This window comes from Gorilla gorilla, chromosome 1 (assembly GCF_029281585.2).
Source record: "Gorilla gorilla gorilla isolate KB3781 chromosome 1, NHGRI_mGorGor1-v2.1_pri, whole genome shotgun sequence".
Classification (NCBI taxonomy): domain Eukaryota; kingdom Metazoa; phylum Chordata; class Mammalia; order Primates; family Hominidae; genus Gorilla; species Gorilla gorilla.
In genome coordinates, this window is record NC_073224.2 from 102,389,094 (window position 1) to 102,409,167 (window position 20,074).

The 20,074-nt window shown below is 49.9% G+C and overlaps 1 protein-coding gene, 1 long non-coding RNA gene and 1 pseudogene across 6 annotated transcripts in view; 2 read left to right on the plus strand and 1 right to left on the minus strand.

The window, feature by feature from the left end:
- The window catches only part of IL6R (interleukin 6 receptor), a 75,765-nt gene extending 60,764 nt beyond the window's left edge, over positions 1–15,001 (minus strand). For 3 of the 5 annotated variants that reach the window (XM_063694672.1, XM_063694673.1, XM_019023160.4), the window contains exon 1: positions 14,610–14,999. In XM_063694672.1, coding sequence (XP_063550742.1) covers positions 14,610–14,694 — 85 coding nt within the window. In that variant the 5' untranslated portion in view covers positions 14,695–14,999. Of the gene's footprint in view, positions 1–14,609 lie in introns of all 5 variants that reach the window. The other 2 variants (XM_055360574.2, XM_004026818.5) reach the window with 2 other exon arrangements.
- LOC109028213 (26S proteasome non-ATPase regulatory subunit 8-like) lies at positions 5,058–5,916 on the plus strand (annotated as a pseudogene).
- LOC109026194 (uncharacterized) lies at positions 13,760–18,036 on the plus strand. Its single transcript, XR_002005156.3, has 2 exons — positions 13,760–13,885; positions 16,395–18,036. It is a non-coding gene; the product is annotated as an uncharacterized lncRNA (long non-coding RNA).
- Positions 18,037–20,074: the final 2,038 nt, after the last annotated feature.

A 20,074-nucleotide genomic window follows, 5' to 3' on the forward strand; every position in this document is an offset into this window, starting at 1 on the left:
CGCCCAATCATTAGCTCTCAGAGGGCAGGAAGCAAACAATACTCAGCTTGAAAACACATAATTAATCTATGGATTTATTATTTTAATAGTTGATGGCTTTGGGAGAAGGATGATGACCAGATCATCCCAGTGCCCTCAGAAAAATGCTTCTTTCTCCCTGGAGAGCTCTAGGGGAGGGAAAATTCCCACAACCTCCCTTGCCTCCCATTCCTCAAGGGAAAGAGACTTTAGGTCCTAGTAACTCCCAACAAGCAAGCCCATATCTCCCTGCCCCGGTGGCCTAGGAATCCCCCTCCCAGGGACACTGGGACCCCCATCATGGCCCAGACACCCTTTGGTCTGGGGACCCTGCAGCACAGCTCTGGGAAAGTGGGGTTCCTCCCCAGTTGGACCTAAGTTTGGGTGCCAGGAATCCAAACAGCTTTGTTGTTTTTCTACTTTTTCCCCCTCTTCAAGTAAACTTGCAAATGTCAATAACCAGAGAAAAACACGCACACGGAGACACATATTTCTCAACTCTCTTGCAGCTTGCCGCAGCTCTTGCCAGCAAAAACAAGTTCAGCTTCCTGGCCCCGTTTATGTAAGCGGTGAACCAGCTGCCTGGCCTGCCACCGAGGACACAGGCTTGGCTCGTGCCTGCTAATCCCATCCCACCACCCCCGTTTCTGAGCAGAGACGCAGGTCCCCGCTGCCCAGGCCAGCTGGCAGCACAGGAGGCCCCCAGCCTAACCCAGCTTCTTGGGTTGCAAAGGCATAGGATTTCAGAAGGGGCTACAGAGGAAACAAAGGTCCCCTGTCAGCAATAATGGTCTTGAACTAAAAGTAGGTGGGTGCTGAAAAGCCTCCAGGAGAAGCCTGTGGACACCTTGTGTCCACATGGAAACAAGTATAGAATTTGGTCCCACGAGGGCTAGGACAGGTCCCAGTGCTCTTGGTCACCTGTTCTTGCATTCTCCATCTTTGGACTGAGACTGGCTCTTGGCTTTGATGTGATAATAACCATAACAATCATTAGCAACTGGGACACTTACCCTGCGCCCTGGGCTTTCCCTAAGAGCACACTACTCACAAAAAGTCTGCCAGGGAGGAAGTCTTGTCCCCATTTCATTGTTGAGGCAACAAGAGATCAGAGAAGTTAGGGAACTTGCCCAAATTCACACAGCTCATGCATGAGGGAATCCATGCTGGACCCAGATGAGCCTGGCCAAAGCCTCTCTCTCCTTGGCAGGTACCTCTCCATGCTCCACCCCCAGCTCCCTTCTCTGGGCTCCCCACCACCCTCTCTCTCCCCCTCTCCCAATTTCCTCTCCTCTTCCCTGCTCTTCTCACATCTTTCCACCCTTCAGAGGCCCAGGGAAGGGAATGCTGAGGCTTGAGGGGTGTGCACAAGGGGGGGTTAGCGCCATCACTGCAGCTGCCAACCTAATGGGGCACTGGGGACTCTCAGGAGCCAGGAGTCGTGCCCTTGGCCTTTCTCTCCCTTCCCCCACAGCCGCAGCGTGTATAGGATGAGTTAGAGCCTAAAACTGCCTCCCCTTGGACTCCAAATCTCGCGTCCTCCCCAAGTCACCCCACCATCTGGGCCCATTCATTTCTCCTTAACGTTTCAGAGGGCACCCTCGGCCACTGTCCAGGAAGAGGCAAGGCCGCAGGCTACGGCAAGTCAAGGCTCCCAGGCTCTAACGGGAGGCCCAGCAACCTTCTCTGACTCAGCTCCCAGCCCCACCTGTCCGCAACCCTCTCTCCTCAGATGACTAGCTTTGGCTGGCAGGCCCCTGCTCCCTCCTCCCCCACATATGTATTTGTACTTCTTGTACCTGCTTGTATTTGTCTGAGTCAGTATTTACCTTGGCCTTGCCTTCCTCCCATCCACACGATGGACTGTATACTGCTGGAGAGAGGGTCTGGGAGGGAGGCTCCTTTGGACCCATAAACAGGTAATGCTCAATGCTGACTCAGAGACCCACGTGCGCGTGTGACCAACTCAGGAGATAAAACATCTAATCCTCCCCTGGCAGCATCAGAGATAACCACCTGGCTCCAGTCCAAGAAGGTACAACCTGGGTCAACTCTCAGAGATTATAAACTAATTAGAGGAAAAGATATCTAAGGCCATGTGCGGCAGCTCACATCTGTAATCTCAGCACTTTGGGAGGCTGAGGCTGGCGGATCACCTGAGATCAGGAGTTCAAGACCAGCCTAGCCAACATGGTAAAACCCCATCCATACCAAAAAATACAAAAATTAGGCTGGGTGAAGTGGCTCACGCCTGTAATCCCAGCACTTTGGGAGACAGAGAAGGTCGGATCACAAGGTCAGGAGTTTGAGATCAGCTTGGCCAACATGGTGAAATCCTGTCTCTAGTAAAAATACAAAAATTAGCCGGGTATGGTGGTGGGTGCCTGTAATCCCAGCTACTTGGGAGGCTGAGGCAGAAGAATCGCTTGAAACCAGAAGGTTGCAGTGAGCTGAGATCATGCCACTGCACTCCAGCCTGGGCAACAAGAGTGAAACTCCATCTCAAAAAAAAAAAAATTAGCTGGGCATAGTGGTGCATGCCTGTAATCCCAGCTACTCGGGAGGCTGAGGTAGGAGAATCACTTGAACCCCGGAGATAGAGTTTGCAGTGAGCCGAGATCGCACCACTGCACTCCACCCTGGGCGACCCTGTCTCAAAAAAAGAAAGGATATCTAAGGAGGGCAAACAATCCACTCCCTGGCCCAAACCTAACCCCAGGAGCAGATAGAGAAATAAAGAGATTAAAAGCAGGACGCAGCAGGGCCTTAGAAGAAAGCCATTGGTACCTGCAGATGGATACACCCAGTATTTTGGTCCTGAAAGGGACAGTGAGGAGAAGCTACAGCCAGTGTGTAGGGTGCTGAGATAAGGAGCGCTGTTTTAAGGCTATACAGGACTCTTAAGGACGACTTAGCCCAACCTGCTCATTTTGGTGGATGAGGAGAACCAGGGCCCAGAAGTCACACAGCAGTGCATGGTGTCAGGACTGAAGCTGGGCTCTGGGACTCTCGGTCCAGGCTTAACACGCAGCCCTCTGCCTTCCCAGAAGCATGGCCTAGGGGTCTTGTCTTCTATCTCTGAGCACAGTCTCAGAGTATGACAAGGAGGCTGGCCCTCAGTCAGATTATTTTTTATGTGCTTCTGGAAGGTGGCAGGAGGGCAGGGAGAGGGAGGGACCTGATGTACGCACCCCCATTCCATATCTACAGACCCCCCAGCTTCCCCTCCCTGACCCCCTTAGCTATGAGGCAGCAAAGCTGAAGATTTAAGAAGTCACGTGGAGGTGTGGATGGAGAAGCTGGGAGGGATAAGGGGAGGTTTGAGGGGTGTGCATAGGGGGATTTCAGGGCTCCCCTGAGGATGCTTCTGTTCAGTTCTTATTCTGAGTGGTGGTTCCATGCACGTGTTCAGTTTGTAAAAACCCACCCAGTGTGAGACCTATGCTGACCACACTCTTTTGTAGGTGTGTCACTCTGCCATAACACTTTTTCATACAGGCCCCAAAGTCCCCACTCTTGCATTCCAATCACTGCTGAGCCATCCCCACCCCCTCTGCTCCCCCATGTGCCATGAGCTTGGGTACACACATGCACGCACACACTGGTCCAGCTCAATCCACATCACCGTCAAGGAAGCAGTTCCAATGGAAGTGTCCTGGGCACATCTCCCCTCAGTGAGACCTGAATGTCGGGCTCTCCTGCCCCAGCTCCTCCTCCCTCATCATAAGCGCCATCAGGCCTACCAAGAGATAGGAAGACTCGGCATTAAAAACACATCAGTGTTCCCTAATTAATCTCTAAAGTTTACTTGGCCAGGTGCAGTGGCTCATGCCTGTAATGCCAACACTTTGGGAGGCTGAGGCGGGAGGATCTCTTGAGACCAGGAGCTCAAGACCAGCCTAGGCAACATAGCAAAACTCCATCTCTAAAAAAAAAAAAAAAAAAAAATTTTTTTAATTAGCCAGTCATGGTGTCATGCACCTGTGGTCCTGGCTACTCAGAAAGCCAAGGCAAGAGGATTGCGTGAGTCCAGGAGTTCAAGGTTGCAGTGAGCTATGATCGAGACACTGCACTCCAGCCTTGGCAACAGAGTGAGACCCTTCCTCTAAAAAAATAGGAAGGAAAAAATAAAACTACATAATTAAAACAGTGCGATACTGGCACATGGATAGGGAGACCAAATTATGGAAGAGACTAGAAAGTTCAGAACTAATAAAAATAAAAAATAGTTTAGTCTGCACTACTGATCTGTATACTTTAAAATGGTTGTTTTTTTGTTTTTTGTTTTTTTTTTTTGAGATGGAGTCTTACTCTTGTCGCCCAGGCTGGAGTGCAGTGGCACAATTGTGGCTCAGTGCAACCTCTGCCTCCCCTCTTGCCTCAGCCTCCGGAGTAGCTGGGATTACAGGTGCCCGTCACCACAGCTGGCTACTTTTTGTATTTTTAGCAGAGATGGGGTTTCACCATGTTGGTCATGCTAGTTTCAAACTCCTGACCTCAAATGATCCACCTGCCTTGGCCTCCCAAAGTGCTGGGATTACAGGTGTGAGCCACTGCACCCGGCTGATACATTTTATATTATGTGTTTTTACCACATTAAAAAAATAACTTAGTCTAAGTGCTTGCTACACATACAGGCAGTTTCTAAGTGTGCTACATAGACTAACTAACTTGATCTTCTCAATAGTCTATTTGACAGAAGAAGAGACTAAGGTTATATAGCTAATTAGGGGTGACCTGAATTCAAGTCCAGACAATTGGGCCTCAGAATTTGTGCTTTTAACTACTCGCTATGCCAAGAGGCGTATAAACCCAAGTATACAGGAATTTGGTAGATTTAAAATGTAACTTTGAAAATTGGTGGGGGAAAGATGGATTCAATAAACTGTAAAGGGATGTCAGGTGACAACTGGAAAGAAAAAGCTGGATTCAGACTTCATACCTCATCCATAATATTAATAAATTCAAAATGGATCAAATATTTAAACTTTTAAAACTTTTAACAATACCAGAAAAGGAGAATCTTTTAAAATATTGGAATGGGGGTGGAGGTGAACACTGCAGCCGGCGCCTTGAGCTCCGGGCCCCTGGCGACCTAGGGCCCTGTCCTGCAGGCTGAGGACGGCAAGTACAAGCAACTCAAGGGCAAGTGGAACCGTAAAAGCCCCAATCTTAGCAAGTGCAGGGAAGAGCTGGGCTGCCTCAAGCTAGTTCTTCTGGAGCTCAACTTCTTGCCAACCACAGGAACCAAGCTGACCAAACAGCAGCTCATCCTGGCCCGTGACATACTGAAGATCGGGGCCAGTGGAGCATCCTATGCAAGGACATCCCCTCCTTCCAGTGCCACATGACCCAGCTCAAATGCTGCTACTTTGATTACAAGGAACAGCTTCCCCAGTCAGCCTACGTGCACCAGCTCTTGGGCCTCAACCTCCTCTTCCTGCTGTCTCAGAAGCGGGTGGCTGAGTTCCACATGGAGCTGGAGTGGCTGCCTGCCAAGGACATCCAGACCAATGTCTACACCAAAAACCCTGTGTCCCTGGAGCAATACCTAATGGAGGGCAGCTACAACAAAGTGTTCCTGGCCAAAGGTAACATCCTCGCCAAGAGCTACACAGTCTTCATCGACATCCTGCTTGACACTATCAGGGATGAGATCGCCGGGTGCATCAAGAAAGCCTATGAGAAAATCCCTTTTACCGAGGCCACCAGATCCTCTTCTTCAACACACCCAAAAAGATGACCGACTACACCAAGAAGTGAGGGTGGGTCCCGGGCCCCAACAACTAATATAGCTTTGCCAGCCAGCAGCAGGAGCCAGAAGACACTACCATTCCCTCCACAGAACTGGCCAAACAGGTCACCGAGTATGCCCGGCAGCTGGAGATGATCGTCTGAGCCCACCAGGCACAGGGTGGGGCAGGGCACACATTATTTAAAACAGTTACAGTACAAGGTTTCCTCCAATAAAGGTGGATTGACATTCTCTCAAAAAATAAATAAAAATAAAATATTGGAATGGGAAGGATGTTATTAAGTATGACACAAAACCTAGAAGCTATAAAAGAGACTGGTAAATTCAACTAGTTGGAAAAAAAATTTGCAGCCAGGCGCAGTGGTTCACACCTGTAATCCCAGCACTTTGGGAGGCCAAGGAGGGAGGATCACTTGAACCCAGAGTTTGAGACCAGTCTGAGCAACATGGCAAAATCCCGTCTCTACAAAAAATACAAAGGCTAGTCAAGTGTGGTGGTGTGCACCTGTAAAAGCCCCAATCTTTTGAGTCTGAGCCTCAGACTCAGAAGTCTGAGACAGGAGGATCGCTTGAGTCCCAGGAAATTGAGGCTGCAGTGAGCCATGAGCATGTCACTGCACTCCAGCCTGGGTGACACCGTGAGACCCTGAGAAAGAAAGAGAGAGAGAGAGAGAGGGAAAGAAAGAAATTTCTTGGCAAAAACCACCCCCACCACCAAAAAAAAAAAAAAAAGTCAAAGAAAAATTGGAAAAATATACAACTCATGTATGACATGTTAATATGTCAAGAGCTCCTGTAAACAATAAGATAAATGACCCAATCAAAATAAAATTAGCATTGAATATGAACAGGCAGGTCATAGTAGATTATGCAAATGTCAGTTATACATTAAAAAACCCATACAATCTTATTCAGATAAGATAAATGCAAATTAATTCCACACAGAAGCCACTGTCTGTGTAGATACCAGGTTAATAGTACACTTTTGGCAAGGGCATAGGGACACAAGCATTCTCACAATGCTGCTGGAAGTATAAATTGGTGCAACTTCTATTCTGTCTCACAATGACAAATCTCATGGCCTTTGCCCATCAATTCCCCTTCGGGGAATATATCCTGCAGGTGTACTTGCACTCACACAACAAGAGGCATATGCAAAGTTATTCCCCACAGCAGGGGCCGTAAGAGCAAGAAGGGAACAACTAAATATCCATCAAAAGGTAACCGGGTGGCCGGACACAGTGGCCCACGCCTGTAATCCCAGCACTTTGGGAGGCCAAGGTGGGTGGATCACGAGGTCAGGAGTTTGAGACCAGCCTGGCCAACATGGTGAAACCCCATCTCTACTAAAAATACAAAAATTAGCCTGGCTTGGTGGTGCATGCCTGTAATCCCAGCTACTCGGGAGGCTGAGGCAGGAGAATTGCTTGAACCCGGGAGGCAGAGGTTGCAGTGAGCCAACATCGTGCCACTGCACTCAAGCCTGGGCGACAGAGCAAGACTCTGTCTCAAAAAAAAAAAAAGGGGGGAACCAGGTAAATAAACTCAGTACATCCATATAATGAAATACAAAAAAAAAAAAAAAGAGGAAGTTCTTTGTTTAATAAAAATAAGTAAACTCTTTCCTAGTCCACAGGAGCAGAGGTCTACAGGTCAAGCCCAGGATTCAGATATACCCAAGTTCCAACCCTATCTCAGTCACTCACTAGCTGTGTGACTTTGGGCTTGTTTCTCAACCTCTCTAGGCCTCACTTTTCTCATCCATAAAATAGAAATAATAACCATAGGTACTTCAAATGTTGTCAGGATTACATTAGATAATTAATGCAAAAACCTCAGCACTATTTTCAGAACATACTTAATCTTTCAAAAAAAATGTGAGCGATTGTAATTATTATCCCCACTGCATTAGTGCCTCTCTCCTTTTCTGGGAGAAAGTCCTCACATTATAGCATCCCCCTCCTCCCATCAAAATAGGCTTTTAAAGGCCGGGTGCGGTAGCTCGCGTCTGTAATCCCAGCACTTTGGGAGGCCAAGGTGGGTGGATCACCTGAGGTCATGAGTTCGAGACCAGCCTGGCCAACATGGTGAAACCTCATCTCTACTAAAAATACAAAAAAATTAGCCGGGTGTGGTGGCAGGTGCCAGTAATCCTAGCTGAGGTCAGGAGGCTGAGGCAGGAGAATTGCTTGAACCTGGGAGGCAGAGGTTGCAGTGAGCTGAGATTGTGCCACTGCACTCCAGCCTGGGCAACAGAGTGAGACTCTGTCTCAAAACAAAACAAAACAAAAAAGGCTCACCGGGCACGGTGGTTCACAGCTGTAATCCCAGCACTTTGGGAGGACGAGGTGGGCAGATCACAAGGTCAGGAGATCAAGACTCTCCTGGCTAACACGGTGAAACCCCGTCTCTACTAAAAATACAAAAAATTAGCCAGGCGTCATGGCGGATGCCTGTAGTCCCAGCTACTCGGGAGGCTGAGGCAGGAGAACTGCGTGAACCTGGGAGGCGGATGTTGCAGTGAGCTGAGATCGCGCCACTGCACTCCAGCCTGGGCGACAGAGCAAGACTCCATCTCAAAAAAAAAAAAAGAAAGGCTCTTAGGATCAATAACATTTATCAAGCATGCATTTTTGTCTGTTACAGTATTTTATACTTTTGTTGTTGTTGTTGTTGAGACAGGGTCTTGCTTTGTCACCCAGGTTGGAGTGCAGTGTTGCTGTCACGGTTCACTGCAGCCTGGAACTCCTGGGCTCAAGTGATCCTCCTGCCTTGGCCTCCTAAAGCACTGAGATGACAGACATGATACACCACACCCGGCCTCAAAAAAGTATTTTATACTTTAAAGCTTGTAGTGACTTGCCCAAAGGTCCCCTAGCTGGTGAAGCAGTTAATGGGGAGACAGGCCTGGACTGCCTGCCCCCAAAGCTGTTTTCTCTCTGCTACCTCAGCTGCCTCTCTCAGAGACAGAGGAAATTCATTTATAGTGATGTGGATTGCAAAACATTCCACTGACCAAAAGGCATATGAATAGATGTGGGGGACCTCAGCCACTCTCAGGGCTTGAAATAATATCTGCCAGCACACGACTCCCACATTTACATCTCAAGCTCAGTCCTCATTCCCAAATTTCTAACTCCCATATCCAACTCCTTATCAGCATCCTCTCTTGATTGTCTCGTTGCGGCCAGGCGCGGTGGCTCATGCCTGCAATCCTATAGCACTTCGGGAGGCTGAGGCAGGCAGATCACTTGAGGTCAGGAGTTCGAGACCAGACTGGCAACTTGGTGAAACCCCATCTCTACTAAAAATACAAAAATTAGCCAGGTGTGGTGGTGTGCACCTGTAATGCCAGCTACTCTGGAGGCAGAGGCAGGAGAATCGCTTGAACCCGGGAGGCAGAGGTTGCAGTGAGCCAAGATTGCACCACTGCACTCCAGCCTGGGAGACAGAGACTCTGTCTCAAAACAAAAATGATAACAAAAGACATTTGTTTCCATATGTGCAAAACTGGCCTCTCATCTTGTCCTGCAGCCCACCAACTATGCAATGGGGCCAGCACTTCTCTCACCTGAGGCTGTTTTGAAGATTACATGAGATCACAGATGCCAAGGGCCTAGCACAGCTACTTGCACACAGTTGACACACCATAAATGGTAACAGTTATTGTAACCATCATATAGAGAGGGAAGACCAAAGGATGCTTTTCGGGAAAGCGGTTGGGAAGTGGAGTGGGAACTGATTCAGAGAACAGGTGCTGGGGAGAACAGGCTGGATGCAGGGCCTCAGGGACATACTCCTAAGAGTAGAAAGCACCCGACAGAGCTGGCAAGGGATGAGCAGGAGTGGGGGAGGCTGCTGAGGTCCAGCTAACGTCAAGCCTGAACCCAGTGGCAGAAAAGCCTCTGCCTTTGCCAGGGACTTTTGACCTCTTCAGATCCCAGGCAAGAGGAGAGGGTAAAGAACACAGATTAACTACACAAAAAAACCTCCCAGCTGGACACAAAGGCTCACGCCTGTAATCCCAGCACTTTGGGAGGCCAAGGCGGGTGAACTGCTTGAGCCTAGGTGTTCCAGAGCAGCCTGCAACATGGCGAAATCCTGTCTCTACAAGAAATACAAAAAATTAGCCAGACGTGGTGGTGCACGCCTGTAGTCCCAGCTATTCCGGAAGCTGAGGTGGGAGGATCACCTGAGACCAGGAAGTCGAGGCTGCAGTGAGCAGTGATTGTGCCACTGCACTCCAACCTGGGCTATGGGAGTAAGATCCTGTATTAAAAAAAAAAAAAAAAAAAAGGCCTTTTCTTTGCCACCTTCCCATTGCCACTCCAGCCCTCAAGGATCCCACCTGCAGACTTGCAGTTATGACCTGGCATTTAGCACTTCCCTCTGCTAGACTTCAAGGAGCTAAAGGGCTGAGGACTTGTTACCCCAGAGATACTTCTCCAGGGCAGGGAGCATCCATGTGTCCCCACAGAGCTCTCTGCTCCAGAACATAACACACCCTCAGGTAGTACACATTGTTAAAGAAGAGGCAAGAATTTTCCTGCCCAAGATGGACATATAGGGAATCTCTAGAGATTTGTATATTTCCTTCAGGTCTTCACTCAAATATTATGTTCTCAGCAAGGCATTCCCTGGCCTCCCATCCAAGGCACCATGCCACCCCACCCTGCCACAAACACACATGAGGTCTGTCTCCCTCTCGGCTTTAGTTTTTCTCCTTAGCACTAGTCGCTAGCATACCACATACTTAATTTACATCCTGTTAATAGTCTCCCACACTAGAATGAAACTCAACTAAGCCTGGGGTTTTCGTCTCTTTTATTCACGGTGTATCTCCAGCTCTTAGAATAGTGCCTGGAACAGAGTAGGAGCTGTTCACTCCAAAAATATATTTTTGGAGTGAATGAATGATCACCTACACTTATTTAAGCACTTGCTGTGTGTTAGGGACTTCTGTAAACACTCTATTTAATACCTTACTTAGCTCATCTCATCTTCATAACCACCCTTCGAGGTAATACAATTATTTCTATTTTCTAGAACACTGGCTGTCAGAGAAGTTAAATCACTTGCCCAAGGTGTTATCATTTTTACTTGCCAGTGCAGGGCAGAGATGTGTCTGGCTTGAAGACCTTAGCCATCACCTATGCAAAATGAGCTATGTTCAGGTGGAGGAGAGCAGAAGGCAGAGGCGGATAAAGGAAAAGAGAACAGAAAACCTCTGGAAGAAACTGGTTAGCACTCTAGCCCAGCACTGTCCGGTAGGACTTTCCACGATGATGGAAGAGATCTGTATCTGCACTGTTCAGTACAGTAGCCACTAGCAATGTGACTGTTGAGCACTTAAAATGTGACTAGTGCAACTAAGAAACTAAGTTTTTATTTGATCTCATTTAAATTAATTTTTTGGAGACAGGGTCTCCTGTCGCCCAGACTGGAATTCGGTAGTGCAAACATGGCTCCATGCAGACTGGACTCAAGTGATTCTCCCACCTCAGCCTTCTGAGTAGCAGGGACTACAGGCTCATGTCACTGTGCCCAGTTAATTTTTTAAATCTTTTTGTAGAGACGGCATCTCACCCTGTTGCCCAGGCTGGTCTCCAACTCCTGATCTCAAGAAATCCTCCTGCCTCAGCCTCCCAAAGTACTGGGATTACAGGCGTGAGTCACTGCGCTGGCATAATTTAAATTTAAATAGGTACACGTGGCTAGTGGCTACCGTATTACAGAGCACAGCTTCAATCCAGACTAGATTCATTGACTGGAAACTCTTTTGCTTGCTGGGTCTGTGGCTTCCAGGCCTGGTGGGACCAGGATTCAGGAGAGAGGGGAATGGAGTGTATATTTTCAGCAGTCAGCACCTAGGTTACTTTGTGTAATCTACAAATACCCAGTGAGGGGAGTATTTGTTTACCCCGGCTGCTGAGGGCTGGAGATGAGGGTCAGGGTCAGGATCAGTGTGCCTGCTGCCTTGGGATCTTGGTCCTCAGTCAGAGGAACTTCCTCTCTCTAACCACCCCCTACCCCAAGCCAGACAATCTGTTCACGGGTAGTTGGTACCCAGTGGCCCGGTCAGAGTCTGGGGTTTCTCAGTCCTTCTCAGGATTTACCCATGACCGTTTTCAGGCTCCTTTTAGGGTGGAGTCTGCATAGCTGATCCTATACAGGCCTCACAGGCTTTACACGGACTCAAGAAATGTTTGCTGCAATGAATAAACAAGCAGCAAGCCAAAGCAAGGAAAGATTTCTGGCAACAGAGAACCCGAAGGGGGAGGGCCTTCATTCAGTTCCTCAATGACACCATTTAGGCAGCCGTCCTCAAACCTGACAGTGCCTAAGAATCACAAGGGGCAGTTTGTTTAAAAGGACATGCCCCAGGCCTCACTCCCAGGTGTTCTTATTTAATAAATCTGGGTTAGGGTTCAAAAATCATCATGTTTACCAAAGCCCTCCCACCCAACACACACACCAAATCTGATGCTAGGCTCAGAACTAAGCTTTTGAGAAATACTGATTTAGGGTGAGGCTAGGCATGTGTGTGGGTATTGGGGGCAGGAAGAGGTTGCCCTAGAAGGAAATTCAGAAGCTGAGATAGGTCTTTGAGATACTTAAAGGTATACATACTTCTTTTGTGTATTTTCTTGCATTGCAGTAGGAAGAGGGAACTTGAGTCACCCAAGTCCAGCCTTCCAGCACCAGAGTGTTGGAACCGGCAGAAGCCTAAGTCCCAGCTAGTCCAGGCCCTTAGACAACGAGTACACCTGAGAAGTCCTGGCAGCTCCAGGGTGTGTGGGCGGCAGCTGATCCCGAGGAAAACAAACCTCTGGGCTCTAAGAGCCCCACAGGCTGTACCTGTGGATTTCCCCTCTCAGCCAACTCCAGCCTCTGCTCCCCCTCTGCTCCTCACTTCTCTAAAGCGAAACATCTCACAGTCATTTGCTCCATGCTTCCTGTATGATTTCTTTATTTTTACTCTCCAGTTTGTGGGCTGAGTCTGTGTGGGTGTGGGAGAGGGGCTGGGTATTTCTACTTCTCTGCATTTTCCTTCTGAGCTGGGAGGACTTTCACTTCCTCCCCAGTCTCTCAGTTCTGCCTTTCATGGGCTGTTCAGGCCATGAGACCACCTCTCCTATCCTTCCTGAGCACCAGGGAAATGGAAAACTGACTGTAACTGGCTGCCCTGGAAGGGCCTAGCATCCACTCAGGAGCAACAGGTGGTGGCAACTACAGCAGTAACAGTAACCTCCCTGGGGCAGGAGCCTTGGGCTGGCGTGACAGCAGCAGAGGCAGCCAAGGGAGCCCTGCTTGCTCCTGAGGCCATCCGAGTCCTGGAACCTGTCTTGCATCCCTCTAACACCACCGTGGGCAAGCCTGGGCCTCCACTTCCCTCCCTCAGCCTTTTCTGTCCCAGCACTCAGCCAGACAAGAGTGACTCTCAGCTTGCCCCAATGCCCCCAGCTCTGCCTGCTGATCTAGTTCTATATTTGAGAGTCTTAGACATCTACCACACTGGAGCACAGAGCCACGGGAGGGGTTGGCCTCCATCACCGGGGCCTGACAACCTGCCATCCCGCCATCCCAACCTCCCTGAACCTCAGTCTCCTCTTTCAAACAAAGTTATATGTAGATACAGCGGAGGATTAGAAAACATTGAATGGGTGCCCCAATCAACAGTGTCTGTTACTGGCAGGAGTTATAAATGTGTATTGAAAATGGAATCCCTTCTTTTTTTCTTCCAATCATAAGGACCACAACCGTCCAAAAAGCAAAGAGAGCCTCAGACACTCCAGCTCAGCCTCTAGTTGCAGAAAGTCACCTCCTCAAAGGGAGAGATCGGTGTTCACCTAGGACTGGAACTCAGTGTGATCTAGTGGTTGAAAGTCTTAGCCTTCAGCCTCCCCAGCCTCGTCAGCTGTTCCAGAAGCCTGTCAGCTGCCCCTTAGTTTTCTGCTGTGTCCTCAAAGAAGCACTTGGACCCTAAAATAAACCTCTGGAGAGCCAGTTGCCCAGCTCTTCCAGAAGAGAGACTAGACACGCAGCTGGGCATGCGGCCAGAGCCCAAGAAAAGCCTGGTTTGCCAGGGGCAGATTACAGTCAACGGGAGCAGTAAGTGCCTCTGCCCTCTCCCTCACGGCTCCTTCTCTTTTCTAGAGGGGAGTCCAGCACGTGCCAGCCCCAGGAGGTCTCACTCCCTTGCCAGCCTCCCGACTCAATTCCCAGGACTGGGGCACTTGGCTTCCCAGAGTTGGTGGCTGCCAAAGTGACTCCGTGCAGCGGGAAGATCCGTGACTCAGCGCCCGTGATGTCAGTCCCTTCATAGTCAGGGCACTGTCATCCACACATGCACCCGCGGGGGTGGGGGGAGGACCAGGCGAGGTGGACCCCCAATGCAGAGGGAGAAGAGGGGCGCTGGTACAAAGGACTCCCCAGGCGGGTACATCACCCCGCTGGGGCGCGCCCTCTCGGGCCGTCTCCCCTTAGAGTAACCTGGGACGCGGTTGTGTAAAGGCTCCTGGGGGCACTGGGAAGGAAGCTCGAGAGTCAGGTTTGCAAGGACACAGTCCTGTACACAGACCGCAGGGTTCCCGCACAGCTTCACCGGGCATTCCGGGGAGCGCTCCGGGACAAGGGAGCAAGCGCAGCAGGGGGCGCAAGAGCCACTACCCGCGACCACACAGCTAGGTGCCCGCGGGGCCTCAAGGCAGCCACAGAAAAGGGGATCCGTCGCACCTCCTTTCCTCCCTCCAGCCTCCCACAGACTGCGGTGGCCAAGGCGGTTTCCCCCAGCCGCCAGCTGCCCCAGCCCTCCAGGTGCACCCGAAGCCCTTACCCTGCGCAGGGCAGCGCCTTGGGGCCAGCGCCGCTCCCGGCGCGGCCAGCAGGGCAGCCAGCAGCGCGCAGCCGACGGCCAGCATGCTTCCTCCTCGGCTACCGCTCCATGGTCCCGCAGAGGCGGACAGGCTAATGGGAACGGGCGGCAGGGGCGGGGCGGGGCGGTGGGCGGGCAGGCGGGCTCAGGCCCCGGGGGCAGCCCCCATCCGCAGGAGCCCGGCTCTCTACACACACTGCGAGTCCGTCGGCCCCGCGCCGCGCTCGGCTCCTCTCCCTCTGGCCCGGCTCAGTGTCAGTGCGACTTCCCACTCGCACATGACTCAGAGCGGCGGACGGTCCTGGCAACGCAGGAAAACATTTGAGGAACTCGCGCTGGAGCGTCTCTGGGCCGTCCCAGGGTGCGGTTACGAAAGCCGGAGCGGATGGCGCAACAGCCCCGCGCACCGGCCGACCAAGGGGGTGGCTTCCTGCCGCAGCGCCGCACCTGAGCGGGGAGAACAGGGGACCGCCAGCCCCACCAGAGCCCTTCCTCCCGTTTCTGTTGATGAGAAAAGGGCGTATCAGCCACCAGTTGGCAGTGGCCTAGTTTTGATTTTTGGTTTCGTGAACAGGATTACGCTGTGAAAGGCACACCTGGAGAGCCCTCGAGGAGGCGATGTTCCTCTTACCCGTTGGGTAAAGCAGTGCTTGGTAGCCCGGTTGCCCACTGGAATCAGCCAGGAGCCCTAAAACCCACCAATGTCTGGGTCGGGTCTCCAGAGATTCTGATTTCATCGGTCTGGGATGAGGCTTGGGCATCGGAAGACTCACCACCGTAAAGGCACAGTCTTTCTGCCCAGCTGCTCCTCGCAGGCTGCAGCAGAGGCAAGGAAACGTTTTGGACTTTGCAGTCAGATAGACCTGGGTCCCCATTTAGACCTACCACCTACTGTGTCTGTGACTTCGGTTCAGAATCTGAGTCTCCATTTCCTCATCTGTCAGAGATAAGAAAGCCTATGCTGCACAGGGTTATTAGGAAGGTTCTGTGGATGGCACCTAAACACCTGACACACGGTCTGGGCCACACGTGCTCAGTAGATATCAGAACGTGCATGGCTGCCCTCCTGACTTGACAGACAGACACTAACACCAGGGGCAGTGACTCACGCCTGTAACCCCAACACTTTGGGAGACCCGGGTTGGTGGATTGCTTCAGTCCAGGAATTCTAGACCAGCCTGGGTAACAAAGTGAGACCCCCATTTCTCTAAAAAATTTAAAAATTAGCTGGGTGTGGTGGTGCACACCTAGAGTCCCAGCTACTAGGGAAGCTGAGGTGAAATTTGGGAAATAGGGAAATTTTCCCTATTTGGTGAAATAGGGAAAATCGCTTGAGTCCGGGAGATCCAGGGTACAGTGAGCCGTGATTGAGAGCTGCTACTCCAGCCTAGATGACAGTGAGACCCTGTCTGGAAAAAAAAAAGAAAAGAAAAGAAAAGAAAGAAAGAAAAGGAAGGGAGGAGGGAGGGAGGCAGGAGGGATGGAGGGGAAGGAAGGAAAGGAAGGAGAGAAAAAAAGAAAGAAACAAGCACTTGGCTTTTGAGCAACCACAAGAACCTTGAAGGGGACCATCTGTCCGTCCCTTAGAGGGGAACTCTCTCAAGGATCCCCACAGAGCCTAAAGCTGATAGGATGGCCTCATAGCTGATCTGGAGGGAAAGAAAAATGCTGAAATAAAGTTTAGGCTGAGAAGCTTCTAGACCAGCAACTGCTCATTAGAATGTGTTTTTCTACCTTTGGTTTCAGGCCGATCCTAATCCAGATCAAAGATCCTGGGACAGCTGGAACAGGCATGGCCTAATGGAACTCCCAAGTGGACAGGGCCAGGCATGGAGGGACAGAGCTTCTGAAACAGTCCTCAGACCCCGTGCATCTGGATCTTTCTGTAGGAACCACCCATCAGCAGTGCCAGACGGAACCAAGCACATGCACTGATCCACCGTACGATGGGAGCTGGTGTGGGTGGGCTTGTTTGCTTTAGCCATGCCCACAGACAGGAACAGAAGAGCACAGTGGAAGCCACCAGCCCTCTTGCCTGCTATTTCGAAAGAGGTTGCAGCAGGGCTGGAAAGCGGTTCCCACTGTGGTTGCCCCCTTCCTCTCTGTGGCACACACAGACCTGAAAATAACCAGAGAGGGACTGCGAGCTGCCAGCCTAAAACAGGAAGGCTGCAGAAAGTCCTAGGCTCAGATAGGAGAGTTTAAAAGAATGTTGAAACCAAGAACGGGCATCACAGATGCCACCTGTCTCTGCACCAAAGCAGACCTCCCCCTGTCTAATCTACTGGTGGGGAGCCTGTGTGCTCTGTAGTCATGCAGATCCCAGCTTTACCACTTGCTGGCTGTGTGACTTAAGCAAGTTATTTAACCTCTCTGAGCCCCTATTTCCTGATTTGTAAGATAAGAGCAGCAATATACAAATTTTTAGTGTTGTGGTTCACATGAAAAAATTTAATCTGGCCAGGCCGGACGCGGTGCCTCACACCTGTAATCCCAGCACTTTGGGAGGCCAAGGTGGGCAGATCACGAGGTCAGGAGTTCAAGACCAGCCTGACCAACATGGTAAAACCGCATCTCTACTAAAAATACAAAAATTAGCCGGGCATGGTGGTGCGTGTCGGTAGTCCCAGCTACTCAGGAGGCTGAGGCAGGAGAATCACTTGAACCCAGGAGGCGGAGGTTGCAGTGAGCCGAGATGGCACCACTGCACTCCAGCCTAGGCAAGAAGAACGAAACTCCCTCTCAAAAAAAAGAAAAGAAAAAGCAAAATGAAAGAGAAGAAAGCATACCTGCACAATTCAGCCTGACCTGCCCTCACCCAGACAACAGAAGGAACAATGAAGACTTTAGTTGTCTGAGCCAGAACACTTCTCAGATAACTGTGCTGCTTACGAATTGCTTCACATACACAATCTCCTCTAAAATTCTCAACCCTGAATGCTGGGAGGCATTGCCCCCAATTTCAGATGAGTAGACTGAGGCTAACAGAGGTAAAGTGGCTTGTTCAAAACTGCACTACCAGTAACTGGCAGCTCTAGGGTGAGGTCTGGCTCCTGGCCCAGGACTCTCACTGAGCAAGGGCTCGGTGGGCCCAAAGACACTGCAGGACCAAAGACACTGCAGACCATGGCAGCAGGCACTTGGTGTTCTGTAGTCTGTGAGGGGAGAGCAGAGAGCAGAACCTGGTGTGTGGGACACCCTCTCCTTCACCGGTGTTCCTGCAGGGACCCTCCGTCTCCCATAAAGGGGGAAGCCCTAGGCTGACTCCCAGCAAGCAAGTCCTCTCTCACCTTTCACCTGAAGCGATGAAGCATCTTAAAGTTTGCCTAAAGCAGAAGTCTACAGGAGACCCACGGAATAAATATGTAAGGTTATTTTGAAACCAAAAGGGACTTGGTCATCATTGCTTCTCCTCCCTCACTTTTCAGATAAGGAGCTAGGCCTCAAGAAGAGAAGTTGCTTGGTAAAGATGGCACAGGCAGTTGGTGACAGAGCTGGTCAAGATCCCAGATACCCTGACTCAAAGTGATCTTTTTAAATTCCTACCCTGCCCCCAACCTCCAGGTCTGGGCTGATGTGTTGGGGCCATTCTCAACTGTGAGAGTTTAAAACTATGCACTTTATTCTCTATTCACCATGTGAATCCATCTTTAGGGACAACGATTATTCTGAGAAGTGCAGTGGGGTAGGGCTGAACTGACCTGCAGACCCCTCCCTGGCCTCTGGCCCTGGAGCCAGCCCCTGGTTAATCAATAATTACAGGAAGGTGCTCCTTATTCTCTGAAACCTTCCCCTCCTGCTTTCTCATCAGCCTGGGAGGAGGTTACGTGGGCAGACAGAGGTCTAATAACAGAACTCAGTGTCTGGCCAGTGGCATCCCTCAGAGTCAGGCCCCAGCCAGGGCCCACTGAGGGCCTCAGCCTGCTGTGGAGACCCTCGCTTTCACAGGGGAGGAATGCAGCATCCCTGGCTCCGGCAGCATGACAGTCTGGCTCCCCATTGCCTCACCAGGTGAGTTTACACCCAGAAAAGGGATTTGTTTAGCACCATTCTCAGAAAGGGTTCATAAAAGTTTATCCCCTTCTTGTAATATCTAGAGAATGTTATGATTTTTAACTGCTAAAAAGCATCACAGTTATAGCTGGGCATAGTGGCACATGCCTGTAGTCCCAGCTGCTTGGGAGATTGAGGCAGGAGAACTGCATGAGCCCAGGAGGTCAAGGCTGCAGTGACCTATGATTACACCTTTGGCACTCTAGCCTGGGCCACCGAGCAAGACCCTGTCTTAAAAAAAATAATAAAAATAAGGCCAGGCACAATGCCTGACGCCTGTAATCCCAACACTGGGAGGCCAAGGCGGGCAGATCATCTGAGGTCAGGAGTTTGAGATCAGCCTGGCCATCATGGTGAAACCCCATCTTTACTAAAAATACAAAAATTAGCCTGGCCTGGTGGCGCATTCCTGTAATCCCAGCTACTTGGGAGGCTGAGGCACAAGAATCTCTTGAACCCAGGAGGCGGAGGTTACAGTGAGCCAAGACTGTGCCACTGCACTCCAGCCTGGGCAACAGAGCGAGACTCTGTCTCAATAAATAAATAAATAAATAAATAAATAGCATCACAATTAAAATTAAATGTAGAATTGTCATATAATCCAGCAGTTCCACTTCTGGATATATTCACAAAAAAATTGAAAGCAGGGACTCAAACAGATATTTGTACACCCATATTTTTAGCAGCATTATTTACAATAGCCAAAAAGTAGAAACAATTCAAAAGTCCATCAAGAGATGAATGGATAAAAAAATGTGGTATGTACATATAATGAAATATTACTCAGTCTTAAAAAGGAAGGAAATTCTGACATATGCTACAACATGATAAACCTTGAAGACATTATGCTAAGTGAAATAAACCAGACACAAAAGGACAAATATTATATGATTTCATTTATATGAGGTACCTAGAGTAGCCAAATTAATAGATATAGGAAGCAGAGTGGTAGCTGCCAGGGGTTAGTAGGAGGAGAGCGGGAAGTTATTGTTTAATGGGTACAGAGTTTCCATTTTTGCAAGATGAAAAGAGTTCTGGAGATGGATAGTGGTTATAGTTTCACAATAATGTGAATGTGCTTAATGCCACTGAACCATTTAAAAAATGGTTAAAATGCCCAAATGAGGGGGATTGCTTGAGGCCAGGAGTTCAAGGCTAGCCTGGTCAGCATAGCAAGACCCTATCTCTACAAAAAATTTAAAAATTAGCCGGACATGGTGACCCACATCTGTAGTCCCAGCTACTTGGAAAGATAGCTTGAGGCAAGGAGTTTGAGGATGCAGCAAGCTATGACGGCGCCACTGTACTCCAGCCTGGGGGACAGAAAAAGACCTTCCTTATCTTAAATAAATAAATAAAAAGTTAAAATGGGA